The sequence below is a fragment of the Chelmon rostratus genome, chromosome 13 (assembly GCF_017976325.1).
Source record: "Chelmon rostratus isolate fCheRos1 chromosome 13, fCheRos1.pri, whole genome shotgun sequence".
Lineage (NCBI taxonomy): Eukaryota > Metazoa > Chordata > Actinopteri > Chaetodontiformes > Chaetodontidae > Chelmon > Chelmon rostratus.
In genome coordinates, this window is record NC_055670.1 from 4,865,810 (window position 1) to 4,892,445 (window position 26,636).

At 43.0% G+C, this 26,636-nt stretch overlaps 1 protein-coding gene across 1 annotated transcript; it reads left to right on the forward strand.

Moving 5' to 3' along the window:
- Positions 1–1,776: 1,776 nt before the first annotated feature.
- Positions 1,777–26,158, forward strand: LOC121616136 (radixin). The gene is made up of 14 exons (XM_041950792.1): positions 1,777–1,820; positions 11,719–11,802; positions 14,876–14,971; positions 15,383–15,505; positions 15,695–15,846; positions 16,404–16,487; positions 16,615–16,761; positions 17,532–17,628; positions 17,707–17,870; positions 19,063–19,193; positions 20,515–20,675; positions 21,552–21,644; positions 23,724–23,933; positions 24,776–26,158. The coding sequence occupies exons 1-14, from the start codon at positions 1,809–1,811 to the stop codon at positions 24,938–24,940; spliced, it is 1,719 nt and encodes a 572-aa protein (XP_041806726.1). The 5' UTR covers positions 1,777–1,808; the 3' UTR covers positions 24,941–26,158.
- Positions 26,159–26,636: the final 478 nt, after the last annotated feature.

Genomic DNA, 26,636 nt, shown 5'->3' on the forward strand with positions numbered 1-26,636 from the left:
TAGAAACTAGGACTTTTCTCATTATAGCATTTAATACTTGCCAAAATTTTCCAGGTTTTCTGGGAAATTTTCCTCCTTCAGCTGGAGGGACGAAATGTTCAAAACACTTTTGCTTATCTGATTCACACTTATAGCTAGAAACTCCATTCAAACATGATCACATTGTCACATGTGATCAACTTTTTCATGTCATTCATGCTTTGAACACACTCACAGTTTTAAGTTTCATGCAATTTCCACCCCTTCTCACATTTTTGCATTAGTGTGTATGTGTGTGTGTATGGCCGAGAGAGGGCTGTAAAAATCTTCGAAAAATCTCTCTTTAATTGGCTCTCACTCCCACAGATTTCACTCTTCATACCTTATCTTTGCATCAGAACATGGGCAAATGTGTCCCGGTTGAACACACGTAACGATGGACTGAAACAGACTCACACATTTGGCGCAGTGAGCCTCCAGCTGCCCCGTCAGCTCCAAAACTGGAAACAGGCAATTCAGGAGGGAGGAGGAAACAGCTGCTTTTCTAACCTGCTATAATTCACACATTTTTGACACTACACACACAAATCTCACACAGCCCGTTCAGCAGGGTCTCCTCTCTCTACAGGTATCTTAACCTAGGCCAGTTACTGTCGTTGAGCTACAAGCAGGAATATGAAAGGTGCGCCTCAGCTAAAACCTCTATGAAATGAACTCCGACTCAGGAGTCAAACAGCAATTACTGTCACCATGGAGACCTTTGGATACACAGCTGATGAGATCATTAGTGAAGTTTAACAGACAGGTGCACACACACACACACACACACACACACACACAGAACTTTGATATTCTCACACTTTTCCAAATCTTATTTGAACTTTTAGATCGAAACTCCATTCAGCCCTGAAAATGTTCCACATCATTCTTACATTATGACATTATTACATCAACCTTTAAATCCCATGTGCACTAATTAGGCCCTTTCCAAACATCCAGCATTCACACCACAGTTTAGTTTCATTAATTCTTCTAAAGATGCAGCGGTGCAACTTTATTGGGAATCTTTCTATAAGAGATGAAGCGATGATGTGTTCATATTAGCGGTTTTCCGTTTGGGAGAGGGCAGATTTTGTTCTTATCAATCAGCAGCAGCTGAAGTCTCTATGCTGTCAGGGTCATCTTCCCTCAGCAGAAACATGGTTGGTGGTAGCGGTTGCTAACAGCAGTTAGCTCAATGTTTGAGTTGTTAATTGAAGCAATACGTCAGTCAGATTCAGCTGTACAGCTTGCACCACTGCGTGAATCTCATCCACCCTTGTTTCCATTTTTATGGCCACTTTTTGACTTGGGACTGTTGCATTATGCAGTTTAAAGCTGAGCTTGTGTATTTTTTACTACCCTCTGACATTTTATAGGCTAAATGATTTGTCGATGAGAGCAGGAACTAATCAAGAGATGATCGTTTGTAATCATTATAACCCCAAAATCAACTCTATGCCTTTTTCAAGCAAAACCCTTCCCAGGTAGACCAGTCTGTACTGGTATCACCACCGATCTTTGCCCCATTCATCTTTGATTGTTTGCTTTTATTCTCTCTTTTAGTAGTGACGATGTGATGTAGAGAGAGAGACCCAGAACAGCGCAGTGCGTGACAGCCTGAGGCGACACTGAACCTGATGTGTATGTTATTTGTTTGTTGACGTTGGTGCATTTGTTTTTGCTGTTGCTGTGTCCCAGGCGCTGGTGCCCCGGAGAGAGGCAGGAAGACGGAGGACGACTTCTTTCTGTTTTCTCAGCAACAGGGGACGGGCGGAGAGAGGAGAAAGATGCCCAAACCGGTTAGTACCCAACATGCTGGAGATGAACGGCTGATTTACTGCACCACCCTTGTGAATCTGTCATGTAGAGAGTTACTGCCTGAACGGATATTCTTTCATCTCACAAGGTTTTCCCACTGCTAGTTTCCTCACTATCAGATTGTAGAAGTTATGTTAGAACAGTTAGGTTCTTGAATTCCCTCTTTTAAAGAATTGCTGGCAGGCATGTTTCAATCTGCAGCATCTGCAGGGGTTAAGGTCTTTGTGATCATAACATGATAAAGCTGAAATCCATGTCTGGCACAGCAGAATCTGTCATATTCAGATCAACAGTCTTTGCTGTGGTCAAAGACGTGTTTGCTCTCCTGCTTACTGCACCTGTGCAAAGCTTCACTTCTGTGTTTTTATTGTAAAAGCTTTAAACAGGCTACAGGTTAAAGTTTGGGTCTTAGAAGGTCCTGCGAGGGCTTCAGGCACTGATAAGAAATAGGTAAGGGACAGAGAAATAAGCCATTGTTCTTTATTCCTAAAGTGCATCTGTTTTTTTGTACGTGAGCCCCGGGTCTGCCATCAGCTCTCCCAGTCAGAAGTAATGTGTTACAGGAGTGCACGGAGTTTTGGGAAAACACGCACGCACACGCTCACACAGTCGGTCACTTTGTGGAGCTGTCCTGTCTATTGAATGGAGCGAACACAAAGAGGGCTTTCTCTGCTCTATTTTAGGACTGAAGGACAGTGGGAGCTTTCACGTCGCCCTGACACAAACACATACAGGCTGAGTTTGCACCGCAGCTTGAATAACAGGATTATGGCCTGCGGGTTGTGAAGCCATTTATTTTATTACCTTTACTATAGCTTAACCTTGAAAGCAGGAACGTAAACTCCTGCAGCCTCCTCTGTGATGGCGGCTCAGTATGGAACCGCGGCATTGTTTCGCTTCGTGATTCGATCAATAAATTGATGTCAGGAGTGTTATTGATGTTTTGAATGCTTGTCCGACATGGTGTGAACAAAATTAAGCACAGAAAATGTTTAATTCTCTTCAGCTATTTAAGTTGTTTTCTTGCAGTTAGGAAAGGTGTGAAACAGCAGCAAAGTTTACAGATGAAAGGATTATTTCACTTAATATCTGTTTCAGCAGATAGAAAAACAAACCTTTGAACGACCTCAGTTTTGTTCTTTGAGCAACTCAACGTCTGACTGTAAGCCTATACCAAATAATTCTCACATCAACTAAAAATAGATTGACAGAGGTCAGTGAAAATTACAGCAAGGATTGGGCGCTTGTAGGTGCAGGGTGTTTGCAGTCCTGCCGCCTGTACGTTCTGGCTGTTATCTACACCCAGCCAGCGACTGTACCGAGCCCCTGGTCCATCAATCTCAGTAATGGGGAATTAGGCCTGGCCCAATTCCTGGAAAGAGACCAGTGAGATGTGATGGAAAAAGTAGCGAGAGGATGGGAGCTGAAGGGAGAGAGAGAAGGTGAGCAAGGAGGAGAAAGGAAGAAGAAAAAGTGACAGAGTTTGCAGGAAGTAGGCTTGTGACGGTGTTTAGTGCAGTTTCTTAAGCGTGAAGGAGCTGTGTGGACGGACAGGTGGACGGAAAGGAGTAAGCAACGGAGAAAGTTGGGACGAGTGAATAAAGCTCCAATTATCCAAACACCCCAGGGAAGAAAAAAGGCACACAGAGGGATGAAAGAGGGTTTGAGAGAGGACTGATTGACGGGAACTTTGTTCTTATCCAGTCCAGAAAAATGACACCCAAGCCACCCTGGAGGGGAACTCCCGCTCTGGTTACATTATCGGCTATACTTTGACATTAAGCCCGGCAGTTGGACAGTAAACCCATCAGCCCTTTCACTGCCTCCTCGGTGCGTTCTCTCGTTGTTCTTTCCGTGAAAACACTTAAATGTCACGTTGGATTAAAAGCTGAAGCTGAGTGGCCCCTGCAGGCACGCTTCACAATCACTGAACAAGTAGGCTAGCTTGGCTCCTTTAGCTTGTAGCTACATGCGTGTGCAACAAAAGAACAAAATGTAAGACAAAAATCACAAGTGGTAGTTTTGCAGGTCAAGCGAGTAAAGCACCCACAGGAGCTGTCTGTTGTGTTCGGACAAGGCGAGACAGGCTGTAAGCCAGTGAGCCGCAGGCAGGCCATTAAAAAGTGAATTTGGTCTGGATCCTAACCCTCCTCAAGGCTGCGTTTTAATGGTGTTTTTTTAACTGGGGTGTCCCCTGGTATTCACATCCTCCATGTTCTTCGAAGGGGCCTCTGTGTCGAAAGAGAATGGTGGACAAACAGGAGGTGATTTAATCAAGTTAAGAAGAGGAAATGCCACGACACAACTCTTATCATTATCTCACATTTCACCGCGCTGTTCATGTATAGTTAATAATGTGGGTGTTGGACACGCAGGGCTATGCCAGCGACATGGCCAAAAAGGGTTTTGCATTTTTGTTATCTATCCGAACCACCTTCATCCTTCTGATGACATTCAGTTCTGACTTGTTCCAAGGAAATGTCTTAACTTCTACATTAAAGTGGCCTGGGTGCTTATCCAGACACGAGACAGACATGTTAAGTTGCCGTCAGATGAACGTAAAGGAGTGCATGTCCTAAGGGGGCTTCAGTTGGAAGCACGTTGACTCCTTTACGGTTGCAGATCATGCTTTTGAGAGGGGGGTGGACAAAGAGACGAGACACAGAAAAGGAAGACAAGAGCAAACATGGAGACCACACTACAATACAAAAAAACCCCATTCTGTTCATTCAATAACACACCCTGAAGGGTTAAATGTTGCTGGAGAATCCTTTAAAACATGTATTGATTTCCCATATGTTTTGGTCAGCGCATGTGTTTCCCCAACGGCAAGAGAAAGGGTGTATGTGTGTGTGTGTTTGTGTGTGTTTGTGTGTGTTTGTGTGTGAGACACAGTCCAGATCTGTGTGTGTGTGTTTGCATCTGTACAACTAAAAGGTGTGTACATGTGTTAATGTCTTTATTTTTTTAATATATCTGTCTGCTTGAGTGTGAAGCATGTTATTCAGGCGCTTATAGATTTTGTTTGTGTGTGTGTGTGTGTGTGTGTGTGTGTGTGCATGTGAATGAGCGCTCATCAGGCCTGTTCATGGTGTGAGATGTGGTGGGACATCGTACATTATTGATTTATGGCTGCGTTTTGCACATGTTGCCCCTCCTGGTGATGGCGTCCCTGGGGGCTGGGTGCCGGTGGAGGGGGGCAGCACGCCTGCGCTGGAGGCTTTAAATATTTCAGAGGGCCATTTTCATTTATATAATGGGAATTATCCAAGTCACTAAATCTAATTAGAGGGAGGGTGTGAAGTTCACCACTCCTCCCACCCCCTCTCCCTAACCTCCGCTAAATTCAGTCACGGCTTTATTGGAACGCACTAAAAGCTGTATTACTAAAGCGTCAGGATAAAACATTCACATTAATTTATAAAGCTGCACTCAGTATGATTTATAGCATAGTGATTTACAGGAACAGACTACATGGCCAAAAGTATGTGGACAGCCCTGCTCATTTGGTCTTGGTGGTTTTTATGGTTTGGGCTGGTCCACTTAGTTCCATTTAGGGACGTCTTAATGCTATAACATAGAGGACAGGAAACCTAAATAGAGCAAATCCCCCTCAAATAGGGGTCCATAAAGAAATTAATTTCTTGACCAGTCTGATCAGAGCCCAGACCAGCACCTGTAGGATGAACTGGAACGCTGACCGTGAGTGAGACCTCGTCACCCAGCATCAGTGCTGGACCTCACCCGTCCTCTCGTGTGTGAATGGCAGCAGCCAGGTTCTGTGCTTGAGTGTCCACATAGTTTTGGCCATTTAGTGTGCATACAATTATAAACACACTCGCTAAACACATGTAGCTACTGCGATGAGTCAATGCAAATCTTTTGCTAAATCAATCAGTCGTTTCATGGAACTGAATCAGCTAATAATTTCATGTATCGAGCAGAAACAAGCGTTCTCTGGTTGTTACTATATCAATAAAGTGCCGGCAGTATCAGTATAACTCCTGCTCTGCGTATCACTCCTCAATCCTGCTCGGAGACGTGTTTTCACTCCACAGTTGAAGGCGAAGCTGTGTCTGCCACGCTAACTCCTCCTCCTGCTCCAATCCAGATCAACCCACAGATGCCTGTGTCACGTCTGTGCTGTGAAAAGCATCAGTTCCAGGACCGGTGGACTCGTGTGTGGTCTGACACAGTGCTGATGGATGAATGTTCTCTCATACGTCCTTGATACCTTTCTTTGAGTTTGAAAAGACAAACAGCCAGAGCGTGACAGATGAATACTCACATTACTGTATATGCCAGGACCTGAAGACATTAGAGTAGTACAGTGGAGCGGGAAAGTGGTTTTGGAGAGGTAAGATCTGAGAGGAAAAGAGTAGCGGTGAAGAGTAGGGGAGAGACACAGAGAGTGGAGGTGAAGAAGAGTGTCTGGCAGATGAGTGGAAAGAGTGGATGACGATGGAAAACAGAGAAGAGAAAAGGTGAAGAAGGCAGCGTGGCCCTGGTTGCCTTTAAAGCCTCTGCTAACCAGCTTAGCGACCAACAGCTTTTAATTATGGCTGTCTGTGTCTCTCACACGCACACAAACCCAGTCAACAGGTGGGCTGTGTTGCATGGGCGGCCTCCGCCTGTACACACTAGCCTACTATTTAGCTGTCACTACTTGTTATGAATAACATGGAGGCACGGAGGATGCTGGTAAACACAGCCTGCTGAACGAAACAGACGTGCACACTCCCTCTCCCCCAGAGCCTCATGAGCAAAGATTTGGCTGGAATCTGCAAACACCACAAGAGCTATTTGTACATGCCACTGTAATTATGACAAGTAAAATCTTAATGCATCGCACAACTCTTAATTAAAATGAATACATATTCCTACTCTCTGTTAATTAGAGAAGGTGCACAGTAGGTTAGTGCTGTGTGGCTCTTTAAAGCTTTTTGCATTTTGCTGTTTACAGTCCTGGCTGTCACTCATGACGTCATAAAATTTGTAATGGAAGTGAGAGGACTGTCCATGCAGTACAAGCTGTGGCCACCAGTGGCAGTGCTGAGCAGCACTGCAGTAGGTAAGTGAGGGTATTCTCTAAAAAGTAATAATCCCGCACCAGCTTTGATTTTCAGTGGTTTGTAGAGACTTTTATGACGGCCGTGAAGTCACAGTGGGGCAAGATTAACATTTAAGTGGATTTTTGACGTCTATATTATAATATTATTTGGGATTTTTTTGTTTTAAATATAACATTGGTTCAGTACTTGTTTTAACATCAACACAAACATTTTTCAAACAGCTCCATTTAAAATTGGTTATTAAAGACTTTTGTAGTCATCGTACAATTTCTTGTTGCTTATCAACTGACTTATGCTGATACTGATATGTGTCAATGATCAACTGGACTATTGGTCAGGCTCTAACTAACACTCAACAGCAGCTCTTACAGTGTGAACACTGTATATTCAAACACCCTCAACATAAAGAATAATACATATGTACAATGCTACGGTCATTGGCAGGTTGTCTGCATTGAGGGTATTTATGATTAAAAGACTGGTGGAATTTACACAGTAGTCATATAGTCTAGTGTGGATTACTAACCACAGTATGTTTATCACTTCTAATTCAGATATTGAATTCATACCCTCTCAGTCGCAACCAGGATGAAGCGATGAAAAGCTCATTTGACTTGAGCATAACATTGTGGTTAGTAATGAGTCAGTGGTTTTGATGGTTTGCATACCGATGAACGGTGCTCACTGACTCTCACTCCACCTCGGCAGTAGGTGATGATGGTTTTGAGTAGTAGCGTAAAACGTTGTGTGGCAGTAGCAGTTATTCATGTTGTGGGAATGGATTTGTTTTGTTTTGAAGTGTGAGTCAGCATCCTGATTTCAGCTATGTCATCCAAACGTTTGTCAGAGCTTCCTCAGCGTTTAAAACACCAAACCTCCCTCCTCACTGCATGTGAGCGGGGATCCTGCTGCTGCCTATTCACAACGTTTGCTTCACTGTAGTTAGTTAAAAACAAACCAACAGTGCTTCTGATCTGGCTCTGTAAACGTGAGTTAAAGTGGGAAACCATTCACTCAATTCACAAACAAAGAAGGGAGAAAACTTTCAGCCAAAACCTGACCGGCCAATTGCGCTATTTTATCCATCCAAGTAGATTTTTAAGATCAGTATTTTGCAGTTTACAGCATGCAGTAAGCAGCCTGAACTCAGCTTCAAAAGGGAGAATTGATTTCATGGTGTTACATTTTTCCTCCTTAATTATAAAGTCTTTGCCCCAGATCTGCTCGACTCCACATACCACCACTGTGCAGAAGTGGGTGATTGATTTCTGCTAGTGGCCTGTGCTTTGTTTCTTTGTCTTGGCAATATTCAGTGTAATCGTAGACACACTGATAAAAGCAGCATAGTTAGAGGCAGTAGTGATCATTACTAATATAAATGGATTATTACTAGTACAAAACTGCAAGTTATAGTCCCATAATTTTTTCTTGCATGTATGTGTAACACAAACAATATTTCATATATTTCGAACACCAAAAAGAGTTGTATGAGAAGCAGTTGGTCGACAATAAAAAGAAAGGACTGTGGCCAGCAGTCTGGTGCAGCCCGCCTGCTTTATCTGCTAACGTTTTGTTGCTATCAGCTAGAAGACATGTTGCTCTCTCTCTGTATCTGTGTCTTTGTGCTCCAGCAGTCTCTCACACACACACACACACACACACTTGCATGTTAAAACAGCTCAGTCCAAATGTCGCACCCTCACAGACAGCAGCACACTGCACTCGGATGGCTTTTTTGGGTTATTTTTCCTTTTTCTCTCTATTGTGTTTTTTTGTCTGAGGCTATCCATTACAAAAGCAACTCTAGGTTTTAGTAGAGATTTATCATCACATCACTTTCTTGTGGTCGCAATATAACATATACAGATGAACCACTTAAGATGTTTTGTATGTCTTCTCAAATGTGAGGATTTTCTGCTTTTCACTGTAAAATATTAACCAGTAAACCTAAAATGTAAGTTGCAGCTCTAACACATTTGACTGGAGTTTCATTGCTCTCCTGCTGTTTGACTGTCTCTCACCTGATGAGGGGTCAGTCCTCAGTGGGTCACCCTGTCAAGTGTTAAATCCTTCTTCAGGATGCCCACAAGGCTTTGTAGACAGTTCCAATAAAATCAGCCACAAGGGCGTTGCTATGGAGACCTTATCAGCCAGAACACAGAGACACAGAAAAACGCCTCATTGTGTGTCCACATTGTACATGCATGTAAAGCCACCGTATGGCTGTGCTCCCACACATATAGACAGATAGACACACACATACACACACACACACAAACCACCACCATATGGCTGCATTCCCATACTTCCCCAGCATCTACTGTGCAAACACTCGCTGTTTCTTCTTTATCTGGAGCAGAACAAATGCAAAACACACACTTACAACCAAATCTTTTCTTGTCTCTCGTTGGATTTTGATTTTCATAAGTAGAACGAGAACAGGCGCACATTGACAAACTTTAAGACCAGCTGTATCTTTTTTTGGCATTTACTGCTTTATTTGTGATAGTGGCAGCTGGAGAGAGACAGGAAAGGTATGTGAGAGAGGGGGGGGGGGGGCTGACAGACAAGGGCCTCAGGCTGGATTCGAACCTGTTTGGCTGCTGTAAGGGTTCAGACTTGATATATGGTACACAGGTGGTGAGCTCCAGGGCACCCCAAGCTGTATGAAGATCTCAAAGTGATATTTAGTCGACAAGGCTCAACTATAGTAAGGTCATGGATTTATTTAATCATTTAAAAGAAATGAATTTGGGTCAGAATTCCTCGTGATGAATCAGTTAGTTGATTGACAGGAAGTGAATTGGCTACAACTTTGATAAGCGACTGATCGAAAAGTCATTTAGCGGCAAATATGCCAGACATCTGCGTGCATCTTTTGTCTGCACGATATTCTTAAAGTGTTTGTGTGTGTGTGTGCAGAGGGCGTGGGGGTAGAGTTCCTTTGCTTTTGTCTGCAGGGCATGGTGTGTGTGTGTGTGTGTGTGTGTGTGTGTGTGTGTGTGTGTGCATGCGTGTGTGTGTGTGTGTCTGTGGTCCTTGTGTATATTTTTCAGGTCAGTTGAGATGTCTGTGAGTCTGGTATATTCTGACAGCTGGTTTCTTATGATTGATGCACTCTGCTCCCCTCAGGCATTGTCTATATCTCTTTGTCTTTTTTTCTCCCTCCCTCTCTCTCACACACACACACACACACACCCTACTGACACAGCAGTTCGACCCCTCTGGCAGGTTACAGGTTTTTACCGTGCCGTTGTTACCCTTTTCTCATCTGCTCTGCTCTCTCGCTCTCCGTCAGGGTTACTCGAGGACAGTCAGTTGGTTTCTCTGCAGCTGGGTTTGCTTACTGCAGCCGCAGCACAGCTTTATGTATTACAGCTCCAGTGGGATAGGAACACACACACAGACAAATGTGTGTTTGCAGACTTGTGTGTGTGTTTGAGTTCAGTACTCTGAGCCTGAACATGGCCCAGAAGGGATTACTGTGAGACACTGCTTTGGTTTCCACTAGCTGTACCGCTTGTAGCCTGATGGTCTTCTGATTTCATGTTATAACATAATAAACACGCACACGTACACACACACACACACACACACACTGTGTTAACGTTTGTTAACTCCAATGAAAATTCAAGTTCGATAAAATAACACGTGTCGATGTGGCAGCAGTCCTGAATAAAGTTTTCAGATGCTCACATTTGACTGTGAACATCAAACCTGACTGCACGCAACTCCCACAATGCCTTTCTGCACCGGCTTTCTTCTCGCAACTGTTTTCTTCTTTTTGCAGCAATGCACGACACCTCACTGCTGCCTTCCCAGTAGCAATGAAACATTTATTTATTTTATCATCATGAATAATTTAAACCCACACATTAGAGTTTAGTTTAGTTTAGTTTTTTGTGTTTTTTTTTGCTCTGGATAAAATATAAAACATAGGAACAGCAGCACATTGATTTTAATGGGAGGTATTCATGATCCTGTTGACTCATCCTTTCATCTAGCTTCTTGTCATGTGATCAAATGTATTTTATTTCTCTGTTATCCTGGTGCTAGCTTTCACTCTTTTGTGCTGACGGCCTGTGGACCCTGAGGAGCCAGTAGAAGTGCTCCTGTAGGGCAGAGATCATGGTTTTTGTAGTTTCTTAGTAGGTCTCTGCACGGCTGTCTTTCTTTTCTCTCATCTTTCACATCGTTTATATTTGTATTCCACATTAATGAACATAATTTTAGTTGTGTGGTTAAGGCTCCTGATAATTTTCCCTCATTAGCGTGAAGTGAAAGCAGCTTCCTCTCTGCTGCCTCCTGGCAGGAGGAGCAGCGTAAACAGCCGGCGCCTTACATGGACACTGGCTGTAACACAGAGAGTGTGTGTATGTGTGTGTGTGTGTGTGTGTGTGTGTGTGTGTGTGAAGAATATTTATAGAAGTCTGATAGGAGGACACACACACAGCTGGCACAGGCTGTCCCACCAGCAGAGGGTCACAGTAGTTCACAGGCTTGACTTCTTTCCCAGTTTGCTCCTTATTTGCTGAAGCTTTCCTTCAAATGTTATTATGGTCTTTTCCATCACACTTTCTTTATTTGTTTCACACTATTTTTTAGGTTTGTTTCACACTTTACTTCCCCCTTTCACTCTGTCTTAACCATTTTCATGTCCTTCCATTTCATTTCCTTAGCACATCCTGTTGTTAATTGTCACTTTGTACTATCAGCGGCTGCAGTGGGGACTGCAGCACTTTCATGTCTTTGAATCAAACCTCATTTGTGTCGTATTCATTAAGCTGCATTTTGTTCTTTTCTGCAGATCAATGTGCGCGTCACCACCATGGACGCTGAGCTGGAGTTTGCCATCCAGCCCAGCACGACAGGCAAACAGCTGTTTGATCAGGTAGGTTTCACTCACATCATTTGTAAGGACAGAAATTTCCACCGCGGCTAGAGGGCCGAAAAATACTTGAAGCGTTAGATGGGAGAAGAGAGTCAACGCAACTTCAGATCTGGTCTCTCAAAGCGAACTCTGTGACCTGCTGGAAGAATCACTTTGTCTGTTGTCCATCACTGATGAAAAGCAATGCTGAAAGTGATCGCGTGTGTGTGCCAGTGGGTGCTTGGCTGGGTCTGGGTTGGTACTGGTTCGGTACAAAGATGACACACAGAGTGCTTTTTGTCTAAGCTGGGAGCTGTTAGCAGACAGTGGATGTGAGTGCTGGGTGGATGGTGTGGCTCTGTGCATGAGTGTGTGTCTGGGAAGTAAAAGGGCAGCTTTCAGCATTGTTTCATGTCAGGCTCTGAGGTTTGTTGGGACTGTGGTGACGTAGAAGGAGGAAGACAGAAAGAAAGAGAGAGTCTTTGTTTAGCATTTTTGTTGTTGTTCTTGTTGTCGCTCTTTTGTCTTTTATAGTATGCCATCAAATCACAGAACAGGATGAGTTTATGTAACAATACGTCTGTGTCATCAGACTAAATCATGAAGTGTTGCTGTGTCGGACACTTTATGGTCGATAAATTACTGGGAGTATTCACTAAAGCTAATGTTTAGCAATTAACATTCGTTAAGCTTGCACATTTATGCTGATGATGTGGGTCAGACAACTTGCTGGATTGTTATTTAGTTTATGCTTTATGTTCTCTATAAACCACATTAATGAATGAGATGTTTTTTTACAAGCGTTTCTTCTCGTCCAACTAGATGCATAAACTATGTTTGTTTGTGTGTGTGTGTGTGTGTGTGTGTGTGTGTGTGGACATACATTACTCATTATGTGAGGACATAAATCTGTTTTCACAGTCGCGTTGTGGAGACTGGCCTCTGTGATGAGGACGCAAGTCCCCACAATATAAATCATTGAATATTAGGGTGAAGACCATGCAGTGGTTATGGTTGGGGTCTCCAGGAAATGAGTGGAAGTCTATGTTATGTCCCCAAACATGACAGAAACACTGTGCGTGTGTGATCTTGAGACTGAGATGGAAAAACAAATCATTGAAAACACATAGACTTACATCAAAGAACACACGAGGTCGCTAAATTACTGCTCAGTTATCTGTGTTGGAAGGGTTTTCATACTTATTTTTTGTAGTTGATTAATTTTGCTAATAATTTTAGGCCATGAACCACCATCAGATAACTCAGTAAAACTGAAGACCCTTTAATACTTCAAAGAACTACAGTACATGGAGCATGCGAAGAACCATCCACTAAAGAAAAAGATCCTTATATATCAATGGTTTTTTGAGGAACCACAACGCCTTTTGAGGAACCAGTTAAGAACTATTATTTGTCTGTGGGGTTTTCCTGAATAACAATGAGCGGTGAGTCAGTGAACCGGTTAGCTAGTTAACAGAGAACTTGACTCATTCAAGTCATTCATCAAGCAAAACCAGCACACATTCACAGGCTCTTGCTTTTTAAATGTGAGGATTTGCTGTTTCTTTTTTTTTTTTTCTTTTTTTGGGGGGAACTTCTGGACTAAACAAGCGATTGTAAGACCTTGGGCTCTGGAGCTGTGTTGAGGTTATGTGCATTCCAGCAGTGAATGGTGAGCTCTGTGATAATGAGTCATGCAAAGAAACAGCCTTCACTCGGTCCTGAAAGCTGTTTCATTTTTAAATGGTGCAGATTCTCATGAATGAAAAGAGGGCTCCATTTATAAAGATCCTGTCCTGCCAAATGCAAACAGCCATAAGCTCACTCAAACACACACACACACACACAAACACACACACAGAATGTTAAAAGGCCTTAGCCTTAGGTTTTTCTGCCCCGTCTATGTTGCTCCTCCTCTTTTCTCTTCCTCTTTTTATTCCTCCTCTCTCGTCCCGACATTCCCCAATCATTTATCCACATTCTGAAGCCTCACTCCTAAATCTGCATGCTGAGCTCCCAGCATCTGCATAGCTGTCTCTGCATACCGCATTCCCAGCCCCAATGGAGGCACTGCGTGTGTGTGTGTGCGAGTGTGAGTGTGTGTGTGTGTGTGTGTGTGTGTGTGTGTATGTGTGTGCGCGTGTGTGCAAATGTGATGGATTGTGCAGCTACCATTGCAGCAATGTGTTTTTGTTGGGTGGTTTAGTGTTTTTTTTTCTTTGTTTATGCCTGTGAGTATTTGATAGACATGGTTATTTCATGCGTTTATGTGAGTCTGAGTATGAGTTAATTATATGGTAGTGAGTGCTGTCGTATTGACTGTGTAAATCACATTAGAGTCTGAGTAAGCGTCCGCATCCCTCCAGGGACCCTCTCTCTCTCTCCCTCTCTCTGTAAATGAGACGACAGTTTGTGAATGACGAAGCATGGGAGCATGTTTGCGAGGGTATAAAGGGAAAATCAAGTTAGAAGTGAAGGGAGCAGAAAGAAAAGGAAGAAGAAGAGAGGGAATGGAGGAAGGGTGGAACATTGAAGTTGGTTGAGCACCATAAAAATGTTGCTTTGCAGGTCTGGAGGGGATCTTCTGTTGTTGTTAGTCTGTTTGTATGTGTGTGCATTTTTAATGGCAACATCAATTAATTATAGATAGTTAATCTAACCTGAAACACAATCTATGGCCAAAAGTATGTGGACAGCTGCATCCTCATAATTTTATGCAGATTTGGGCTGAGTCCCTTAATTACAATGAAGGGAAATCTTCATAGATATTTTACACAATAATATGTTGCCAAATTAGTGGTTCCAGTTTGGTGCACACTTTGCTGCTTCAGCATGCCAGTGTTCCCATGCATGCTCTATGTGGTTTTCCCTGTTCGTTGTGAAAGCACCTTAGCTGGCCTGCACAGCGCTATGACCTCAACCACACCCAACACCTCTGGGATGAAGTGGAACACCGACTGTGAGCCAGACCTTATCACCCAGCATCTCTGTTGGACCTCACTAATGCTCTTGTCTGTTCGAGCAGCCTCCACTCATCAACAGTCCTGTATCCACGGTCAACTGATAAAAACCAGAATCATTTGTGTGGTTGCAGGTGGTGAAGACGGTGGGTCTGAGGGAGGTGTGGTTCTTTGGCCTGCAGTACACAGACAGTAAAGGCTACGTCACGTGGCTCAAACTCAATAAGAAGGTGAGAGAGCCTAAGTTTAGCCAATGAAAGACTTTCTACCCATGTGACCACTTCTAGTTAATTTCTTTATTCCTGTTTTCATCATTTGTGCAAGTAGATTAATTCCCACAGCTAGAAAACTTGATATAATAATTGAATATTGAAGTCATGAAAGCCTGTAAACAGTAAACATTCATCCTCCTGTGATGCTTAAAAACTTGTGTGTTTAATCTTAGTATAAAATTCTGTTGGCAGAAGCTTTAATTCAAAAAACAGCATCAGTAAAATGCATTTATATATTTATGTCTCTTTAATGTTTTATAAAAAGATGCAGATTTGGGTTTCTTCTGGGCTTATTACCCGTGTTTACATATAGTGAAGGTGAGGACGAACGGTGGAGGATAAAGTGTCGTTTGTGGGTGTTTTCTCCAGGTGACCCAGCAGGATGTAAAGAAGGAGAATCCTCTGCAGTTCAAGTTCAGAGCAAAGTTCTTCCCAGAGGATGTTTCTGAGGAACTCATCCAGGAGATCACGCAGAAACTCTTCTTCCTGCAGGTACTCGGAGCCTGATAAACAGCTGTGATTGTAGTTGTTGTCTTCATGTGACTTTGCTGATGTATGACCCCTCCAATAGTTCAGACAGATTTGACTGCTGCTCTTTATAATACGTATTATGTCAAACTACAGGCTACAACTGACTCTGTGTGTGTGTGTGTGTGTGTGTGTGTGTGTGTGTGTGCGCAGGTGAAGGAGGCCATTCTAAATGATGAGAACTACTGTCCCCCAGAGACAGCTGTGCTGGTGGCCTCCTATGCTGTCCAGGCCAAGTATGGAGATTACAACAAAGACGTTCACAAGCCTGGTTACCTGGCCTCTGACCGGCTACTGCCACAAAGGTACAGGAAACACTACGCTACACTGTGCTATACTACACTAATACTGTACCATACTACACTACACTATACTATACTATACTACACTACACTAGAGTACACTATACTATACTATACTATACTGCCCTAAACTATTCTACACTAATACTATACCATACTACACTACACTATACTGTGTTATACTACACTACACTAATACTATACTATACTATACTATTCTATACTAAACTATTCTACACTAATACTATACTATACTGCACAAGGAAACTTTGGACATTTGGACACAAGGAGCTAGGACACAGATCGCCAAACTACAGGGCTACCTAAGCTACAGTCACCCCTTAATATTACAGATATTGTGCTAATTACCTATATGGTGAGACCATCGTTATGTAAAGCACTGCTAGTGTGGTATCATGAGTTAAACCTGTAACTCTCAGCCTGATGAAGTGCAGCAGCGCAGCAAGAGAGAGCATGCTGAAGTATCTTTGATTCATTCATGTCATTCATTTCTCCCATGTATTTGTTCTATATTTGTTCTGTCCATGTGTGCCCTGCAGAGTCCTGGAGCAACACAAGCTGACGAAGGAGCAATGGGAAGACAGAATACAGACCTGGCATGAGGAACACAGAAGCATGCTCAGGTCAGTGTGTGTGGGTGTTGGGGTCGGGGTGATGGGGAGGAGAGAAATCACTATATCATCGTTTAAGGATCCTGATTTTTGAGGACATGGACAGAAAAATGTTGTGCGTGTGTGTGTGTGTGTGCAGGGAGGACGCGATGATGGAGTACCTGAAGATCGCTCAGGACTTGGAGATGTACGGCGTCAACTACTTTGAAATTAAAAACAAGAAGGGCACAGAACTGTGGCTGGGGGTCGACGCTCTGGGACTCAACATCTACGAGCACGAAGACAAGTAACCAACTCACACACACACACACACACACACACACACACACACACACAACGACTACATACATACAAAGCTGTGAGAGTTCCTCAGATTCATTGATTAATTTCACATTAATCATTGAACGTCAAACGTTTGGAAACCTCCGGTCTAGCTGATGTGATCGGCACGCCTTGAAACTGAAAACTGAAAACAAAGAGGAAAAAAATGAAACCTCAAGAGATGATTCTGTCGATGACAACAACTCCCACTCACAAAGTCTATTTTAGGAAGATTCCCTGCTACAGCTGATTCACTATTGCTGTGAAGTGATGACTTGATGACTATAGACTTTAACTGGTAGAAGAAATCTCTTATAAAATTGTTTGCAGTGGCAACAGGTCTCAATCACTAAAATCATTTTTTCAGATTACATAAACAAATCACAAGCAAGAAATATAGTTTTCCCTTTGTCTTCAAAAGTATGTCACATGCATCAAGTGATAAATTCTTCCATATCTATATTAAACCCGGTAAAGAGCATGAAGTGTACTCTGGATGACCTTGGATTGCATTGGTTTGACCACAGCGCCCCCTTTTGGTGTTGAACAGCATAGCTGATGAATAACCTCGACACAGAGGCTTTGTTCAGACGGCCAACATCAACAATAATTTTGATGTTTGAAACTGTCAAAGCGTGCTGATGTGCTTATAAACTGGAAGTTTGGAGGACAAAGAGTTTGGAATTAAATCATTTATCTCCTTTTTAATTAAAAATCTTGTCCCTGCCGCCTCAGGTTGTCACCAAAGATCGGCTTCCCCTGGAGTGAGATCAGAAACATTTCCTTCAACGACAAGAAGTTTGTCATCAAACCCATCGACAAGAAAGCTCCAGTAAGTGTTGGAAAGGTGTGTGATCGCTGATGTTTCTTTTAAATGTGTGTTGATGTCCATCCTATGTGTCTCCTCTAGGACTTTGTGTTCTACGCCCCTCGGTTGCGGATCAACAAGCGCATCCTGGCGTTATGTATGGGAAACCATGAGCTGTACATGAGGAGGAGGAAGCCCGACACCATCGAGGTGCAGCAAATGAAGGCTCAGGCCAGAGAGGAGAAGCACCACAAACAGATGGAGAGGTACAAAAATGCTGCTTTCCCTATTTCATGACTATAGGTTGGTCTGGAAGCACCATCTTTCATTTATTCCTGCTGGAAATGATAGTTTTCACTACTCCAGTGTGCTTTTTTAGTCTATTCCTAATTATTTGAACAACACACACACACACAATGGCACAAACACACTCTTGTGTTAATGCGTTGGGAGGATAACATACACTCATACATTCAATCCTGTCTTTATCATAATGTGTAACACTGCCCAACCAAGTTGCCTTCTGTCCTACTTTCCTATCTTGCTTGTAGATTTCTTCAAGTCGTATTAAAATTAAAAAGTGCCTCCGATGCAAATTCATTTCTTTCAAGGACTGAAATTGTCATTACCCCAGTGCCCTTCATTAAAAACTCAGTCAACTGGTGTTGAAAATAACGGTCATCCATTGCTGCTTGATGGTTTACTTTATACGACTGGGTTTGTGAGCAGTAAACTTCCTGTTTTGTGGGTCAGTTAATTCTGAGATGAATGGAAGCAAGGTAGCAAGCTAATAATCTATCCTTACATCTGAAACATTCATCACCTCAGTACACAGTCCTGTGATTGACTGGCAACCTGTCCAGGGTTTGCCCCGCCTTTCACGCAATGTCAGCTGTGATTGGCTGCAGCCCCCCTGTGACCCTCCAGAGAATAAGCAGTTATGGCTAATGGACGGATGGATGGAACTCATTATGTATATACTGTACATGACTGGGCTTCCATTTACAGGCTAATTAAATCAGTTTGTGTAGCATTTTCTGCTCCCTGAACAGCTTACAGTAAATGGAGGACTACAGTTAGCTCTCAATAGCAGCTTCCCACCCTGTGTGCACCCAGTGTGTGCTACATGGTGCTTTGAGTGAACAAGTATTAGCTAATGTCTGAAGTGCACGTTCATTGATGAAGCCTTGTGAACAATAGGGGGCAGTGCTGCATCAGAAAAAACTCCTGCTCATGTTTCTCCACTGCAGGGTTCAGTGTGTTAGTGCAGGAGCTGCTGTTTCTGCAGGAAACAAACACAATACATCTCGTTTTACACGTTCATATAACACACCCGATCCGTTTGTCTCCACATGCTTTTTTGGGATGAGACAATGAAACTATGGCAACCTGAGTGGTCAGTGAGGAGGGCGCGCAGAGTATCTGAAATGATGGTTGTGTCCTGTGTCGTTCTGACAGAGCGCAGCTGGAGAACGAGAAGAAGAAGCGCGAGCATGCTGAGAAGGAGAAGGAGCGGATAGAGAGAGAGAAGGACGAGCTGATCGAGAGGCTGAGGCAGATTGAAGAGCAGACGCAGAGAGCTCAGAAAGGTATGACTGCACCAGCAGCAGCTACAGTGCAGCATGTACTCCAGTGCCTCCATCTCTGTGAGGACCACACTGACTTTTAGACCCTTAGAGGGAGGAGTTTGGACTTTCTGTCCTCACAGGAGCTGCTAAACACAAATGATTTGATCGTTCTTGACTAGTTAAGTGAGGCAAACCTCCTCTTGTGAACATTAAGCATCAGACAACTTTGGGGCTTCTTTGTAGAATAGAAAAAAAGGTTTTGCAGTGAGACATATATTGTGTCAGAGTGAAGTGTCAAAAAAGTTTGGGTGTCAGAAGCTGAAACTTGGTCTTATTTGCACTAGTATAAAAAAAGGAAATCAAATGATCCCCAGCCCTTATTTTCATAAATATTCATACTGATGTTAGAGTTTCATGATTTTATATTTTCATGTCTTTTTTTATGCTGCAATATTTTTGAATAATAATTGAAGATGTCACGTGGAACGCTGAAAAGTTCGACTGATCACAACAAAAGTAGCCAAACTGAAGTTGATGTAAAAATGGAAAACTATGCAGGCATAAAAAAATAATTAAAAAATGTACTGCACTCTTGTAACCTCTAATTTGCATTTTTCAACATTTCCCAAAGTTGAAAGGTCATCTGTTTACCTTGTCAAGAAAAAAAATCCAGAAAATGTCTGCTAACGTGAAAACAGACATGTTATCTCCGGCTGAATTTGCATAAAGTGGAGGCTCCAGCGCAGTCTGGGAGGAGCAGCTTCAAGGGAGCAGCAGGCCGCACGTTTACTCCTTCACATTAATCTGCTATGATGAAAACCCTGCAGCTTCTGTAACAGCCCTGGTCACAGATGAGTACTGTAGAAAGACATATAAATAAAGCCTTAACTCCACATGCAGCGTGTTTTAAATAATGGCAGGAAGTTCACAGTCTTCACCTTCAAAAGAACATCAGACCAGGACAAGAAGATACTGTCAAAGTCAGGGAGGGTTAGATTGAATTCATTTTAAAAACATTAAAAAGCATTTGACTCTATGACAGATCCAGTTGAACGTTTTAAATGAAACTCACCCAAAGACCTGAGACTCTCCACATGTTTAAGTGAAGTCTGAACTGGTTAGAAACAGAGATTACACCTGTCTGCAACAAGGGGTTTGTTCATATTCATGGTCAAGACTTGTTCTTAATGTACTTCTGGACCACATGATGAAACTGATAAATCTGCTTCCGTGTGTGTAAATTAACATACACACTCAAACCGGTGTGCATTTCCACACTGGCTTCCACATTTTGTTGTGTTCCCTCACCGGTTTCATCGTGTATATCTGCATGTGCGTGCAGAGTTGGAGGAGCAGACTCGCAGGGCGCTGGAGTTGGAGCAGGAGAGGAAGCGGGCAAAGGAGGAGGCGGAGCGGCTGGAGCAGGAGAGGCAGGCGGCGGAGGAGGCCAAGGCGGCGCTGGCTCAGCAGGCCGCCGACCAGATGAAGAACCAGGAGCAGCTGGTACCTGCACTCACACTTCAGTCACAGCCGCTGATCCCGGCTCCAGCAGCCTTTAGTTTAGTGCTTCTGTGCAGGTGAAAGATGAGATAAGATAAGATAAGATAAGATAAGATAAGACTCCATTTAAACTCAGGGATCAGAGCTGACATTTACCTGCCATCATACATTTAGTTTGGGTTTTTCTAGCCTGGAATATGAAAGAAATGTTGAATTGAATATTTAATATTTTATTCATTTGATGAATGTGGACTTTTAAACAGTCACTACAGTCAAACAGGTTAATTATTCAACAAAGTTTTGCTGCACCACAGCACAGTTCTTGTGTTAGAGGGCCAACTAATGCTAATTTTACTGTTTACCTCGCCAGTATTAAACGACTTGTGAGGGACATAAACTATGATTCAGTTAATGTTATACTCATTCAGTGAAGGATCTGGGTGTGTTTGTCATCTGCCTGTAAATAGTAAGAGTCACAGTAATCTGCACAGCACGAGTTACGATATGTATGAACTCTTCAGAGACTTTCAGTCACACAACAAATTCTTTTATTGAGAAATATCAGATATCAGCTTGGAGAAAGTTAATATTCCAACATTCAGTTGCTTGGCATACCTTATTCTTGTTGTTATGCTTTCTATACCTTCAACAAGCCTAGGCTAAAGTATTAACGAGGGGTATTGCAGTTGTTTGGTTCAGGGTTTACTGATATGATAAATCCAGGGGTCTGTTCAAAGCTGCAATCATGAAAATCAAGCAAAGCTACCAGTCAAGTTGCTTCTGTCTGTTTTTTATTGCTGTAAATTGTGAGCACTTTGTGGTTTGGGGCTGCTGGTTAGACGCCACACTGAGTTCACTCTGTGTCGTTATCTCCCGCAGGCTGCTGAGTTAGCAGAGTTCACTGCCAAAATCGCTCTGCTTGAGGAAGCCAAGAGGAAAAAAGAAGACGAAGCGACAGAATGGCAACACAAGGTAATGTGACCCCTGTATATCAGTGTGTGTGTGTGTGTGTGTCTGCATAAAAAAAAATATACAGAACTGGGTTTGACTTCTGCATCAGAGCAATTCGGCCAGCTGCAGCAGCTCCACAGAACATATACCGCACGGCGGTTTTCCCGGGTGGGAAGCATACTGACACAGGTGGAGGTTGCCTTGAAACTCTCGCCCTCAGGTAGTGCAGCGCAGAAGAAGCTGGATGTTCAAATCAGGTCGTAAAAAGGGAAGCAGAATCGACAACATGTGTGGTTTCTTTCAGGTTTGTCCTCACCACCACAGGACAGTGAGAAACAGCGGTTTGATGAGTGGGAAACAAAGAAATCTGTTTCATGTTTTACTGCAAAGAATCCGGGTTGAAATTATTATAGAAAAATGATGAGCTTTGTGACGTGCAGAATATCTTTTTTTCTCTCAAAATGATATAGCATAAAGCGTAACTATGCAGCCACAGGAACACTATGAAACACAAATGCCTCATGTGTTCTGGACAGATTGAACTGCATGTGTGAGAGTATGCGTGTGTGAATGTTCCTTTAATTTCCAGGTGTCTGTGGCGTTTGCTGTGGTTAACTCAGGGTGTGTTCGATAAATTCCTGTTTTATAAAACAGGTAATGTATGTTTGGATGTGAGCGTATGCTTCCATGTCTGTTCCTTTGTGCATTTGTGTGTGTGTGTGTGTGCGTGTGTGTGTGTGTGTGTGTTCACCTGTGAACAAAGTGATTATATGTTCATTCTCTCTTGCAACACCTGCCGAGGTGGAAATGTTCAAACTGCAGGTTTAAGTTCACCTCAGAATCACTCAGAGCGTTTGGCTCCATATCAAAGCCAAGCTCACGACATTAGCAACAGCCTGCAGACAACATGACATTTACTAGTGCACATTAAATTCACGCCATTAAATTCATGCCATTAAATTCATGCTGTTTAACAGGATAAGTGGCCTTGGCTTTTTAAGTCGATGTTAAGACTGAGACTTAATTTATTACTTTATCAGAAGTGATGACATAGGACCAAATGGACCAGGATAGAGATGCTTTCCACAAAAATACTCGCATGGTTAGAAGTAGCACTATTAAAAATGTTACCCCATAAAAAATCATGTGTTCTGAGAGGAATAGACAGCCAGTGAATTTATTTTTGATGTTGACATGGTGATGATGTTCACAATCCTCCTGAGTCAGACAAACAATAAATCATAGATTACAGAAACTCACCTTTAGATATGTTGGGCCTGCATTTACAGACAATCTAAACCCTCCATCTGTTCTGTTCCAGTCAGGTGGATTAATAGTTTAATTGATTAGTGGTTATATAGGGTCCCAACTGTAGTGAAGGGGAATGGGAAGATGGGAAAATAGTTGTTATGCTGATCTGACTCAACAATTACAATGGTCTCTTTCACAGTGTTTCCTAGTTTTCAAAAGAGGTTAAAAATCCCTCCTACAGTAATGAACCAGCAGCGTCTCAGTATATGTAGGCATACATTTTCATTTCGTGGATGCATAACTGAATATCCAGCGATGGGCTTTACGTGTAGCACGTGAGCGAATAGGAATTATACGAGTCATTCAGTTCATTCGTCCTGTCTGTGCTTGTGTGCACTGCTGAATATCATAAAACTGTGCAGCCTTCTGCTCAGGTTCAAGCCAGCATTCATTTCATACAGCTAGACACGTCACATGAAGCGTGTTACTCAAAGTCATGTGAGTGGTGACAGAAAAAGGACACATCACAGGACACACAGGAATCACAACCTGAGTGGAGACTCCAAAAGGGATTTAAAGGGACAACACATTTCCCACTGTCTGCCTCAGTGGGCAGTTTTATTGTTGTCGTGAGTTTCATTTTCTATACATGCATCATGAACTGATCAGCAGGGCCCTGCTGTCTTATTTTAATGTAGCATACTGTTAAAATAGCAGGAATGGTTCCAGACTGATGACACAGTACACAGTATGTAAACCCTGATCCAGTGAGTATCACAGAAGTCAGTGGTCTGTACTCATGTCTGTAAGCTGTCAGTGTCTGTAAGTATTCACGTGTGTTGTTTACAGGCTCTGTCAGCACAAGAAGACCTGGAGAAGACCAGGGAGGAGCTGAAGACGGCCATAACGACCCTGCCGGCCCCAGAGCACGACGAGCAGGACGAGACGAACGCCGAGGCGAGCGCCGAGCTGCTCAGCGAGGGCGTCACCAGCCACCGCAGCGAAGAGGAGCGCATCACTGAGGCGCAGAAGAACGAGCGTGTCAAGAAGCAGCTGCAGGTGAGCAGCAGCGCAGGAGCAGAGAGATGGGGAATAAAACGGCCACTGTAACACTATTAATTGTCAAAGAAGGCACAATTCCACAAGTCTCAAGTCCTTCAAGTCAGAGCCGACTGAAGGTATTATTTTAACCTTTAGTCAGAATCATTCTCAGACTGCAAGTGCCAGAAGTGCACAAAAAAGCTGTTAATGCACATTACACGTTGCAACTAATTAGGCAGAGGCCATGAATAGACAGTTTCTCAGGTCACATCACAAACCAAAAGTGGAAACGACACCATCATCACTTTCAGGAAGTAAAGGGAGCTCATGCACCACGTGCTGTCTGACCGCAGTGATGCAACTTTTAACATTCCTCAAAACATGCAATCAGAAAGTGGGGCTCATTTTATTCTTAATGCAGCCACACTCTAAAACACCTGTGATATGGCCTCATTAGACTTCCTCTCCGCAGTCTTACCTGCCGTGTGCCTTCGTGCTCATGTGGAGAGATCATCAGATCTTCTGAGCAGATACTGGTGCTGACATACACAGACAGTGCTGAAAGGACTTTCTCGTAAAGCTGCTGGAAAAATGCACATCTAAGTTGAATGTGCTCATTACTTCATCCATGATAACAGTCTGATTCCCTCTTGCAAACTAGTTTTTGCTCCTGCTGACTACAACTGTGCATGGAGACAATTTTCTGATTACTTTTAGCTGATACGACATGTAAGACCAAATATATGAATACAGTGATGACAGGGGTGGTGCTACGGTTAGTCTGGTTTCATGTAATACACATCAGTGGAGACCGATCCCTTGCATTAACAATCAATTGGAATGTTTTGCTCTCTGTCCAGGCTCTGAGCTCAGAGTTGGCAGAAGCCCGGGACGACTCCAAGAAAACAACGAACGACATGCTGCACGCCGAGAATGTCAGGGCGGGCAGGGACAAGTACAAAACCCTGCGTCAGATCCGCCAAGGCAACACCAAGCAGCGCATCGATGAGTTCGAGTCCATGTGAGCCGTGACGGAGGGTGGACGCGTCGATGAGAAGAGGAAGTTAGTCTCGTTGCCATGTCAACGCCTCACTTTCCTTCGAAAGCCCAAAAACCTGCTGCCACCCCAGGAACTCCTGCCTTTTTTTTTTTGTCTATCCAGGAGAAACGCCGGCTAACGGGCTTTGTAGCTTCAGCCCTGCCAAAGCTCTTTGGCCAATCACGCCGCTACCTGCTTTTTAGAGCTCCGCCCCCGCCCCAACCGAGCACACGTGTTTTAATCTGTCCAAAAGCTAGCAAGCGACACATCCTGTCAAACATGGACTGCTCCCTCCAACAACACTGACAGTTTTAATGCTTGCATGTATGATAATTTAACAACAGGACTGTTAGACAAACGGAGAGACTGGACAGGATTGGTTCATATCGTGCTTCTTGCGCAACAAAATGAAACGGCCATCTGTAGCTTGTGGTTGTTGCCGGCACGCTTGTCCGTGAAGCTTTAATATCTGTACCTTACTTTCACTTCTTTTGTCAACAGTTGAACAATTTAAATCATTTGTTTAAAAAATGCCTTATTTGTCTCATTTCCTTCCTGTCTGGTGTTACTTTTTGTCATTTTGTGTTGGGAGAGTTCAGGTCTGCTGTCAGTGTCATTGATCTGTTAGCATCAGCTAATCTCATCTTCTTCAAAGGCTGTCAGTTTGCAGATGCTCACCCTCAGAGTCGAACTAAAGGAGCTTATTTTACATTCTTACTGTGCTGGCGTTCTCCACCCATTGAGACATTTGTTCAAATATATATTTTGCCCCACAATAAAGAATGAATTTATATTTCCAACTGTGCAGCTACAGTATGATCTTGAGGGTCGTGGCTGAGGTTAGAGCCAGTAGAGCTGGAGTTATTGTGCCTGAACCTGGCACACACTGGTGTTATATAAGCATGAACGACTTTTCATTGAGTCAGAAACAGCAACACACCAACAGAGCAAAGTACTTTGTCCCACTGCTCCCAGTTACAGCAGAAGAAACATCAAAATAACAGCAAGCACAAACTCACTCACTGATTATTAATATCAGTAAAGATACCACATGATTTATTTGTGTAACATTATCAAAAATGTAAAATAGCATTTCTCCTGTAGAATTAATCCTCAGTTCAAAGTATTTATCCATGGAAATATCATCTGGTTATGCAGATGGAGACAATTGTGGTTTAGCATCAAGAAATTCTATCCTTTCTTTATTGAATAGAAATAAAAATGTATTCAATAAATTCAATAAAATATATTTAAAAAGCTGACCAACCACTAACAAATATATATCCACCTGGGAAACAAACATCATTTGACCTCTGCAGATGTGAAAAGGTTCCACCACACAAGAAATGTCTTAAAAATCTGATAAAAGCAAATCACACCACAAATAAAGTTGAATTTGCTGCGTCATGAATGTATCTGCAATTAGCAGCATGTACAGCACATACTTTGTCTCCAGCTGGCTCTCCCCAGCTGCCCTTTAACCCTTTAAAAGAACATTCAAGAGGCAATAAGGAGCCTCACGGGGAGCAAACTGCACATGAAAGCTTGAGTAGGGCTCTTATTGCTCACTTTTACATCACACACGAGAACAGTCAGCATGTGTCACAGTTTCCCAGTTTCTAAACATTTTGGGTTTTATTCCCTAAAGCTCAGTTGAGTTCTACAGCCTACAGACGTCTGAA

Coding starts and splice junctions, on each gene's coding strand:
- LOC121616136 (XM_041950792.1), top strand. Junction 16,488..16,614: donor GAACACAGAAGCATGCTCAG/GTCAGTGTGTGT, acceptor GTGTGTGTGCAG/GGAGGACGCGATGATGGAGT. Junction 21,645..23,723: donor CGACAGAATGGCAACACAAG/GTAATGTGACCC, acceptor TGTTGTTTACAG/GCTCTGTCAGCACAAGAAGA.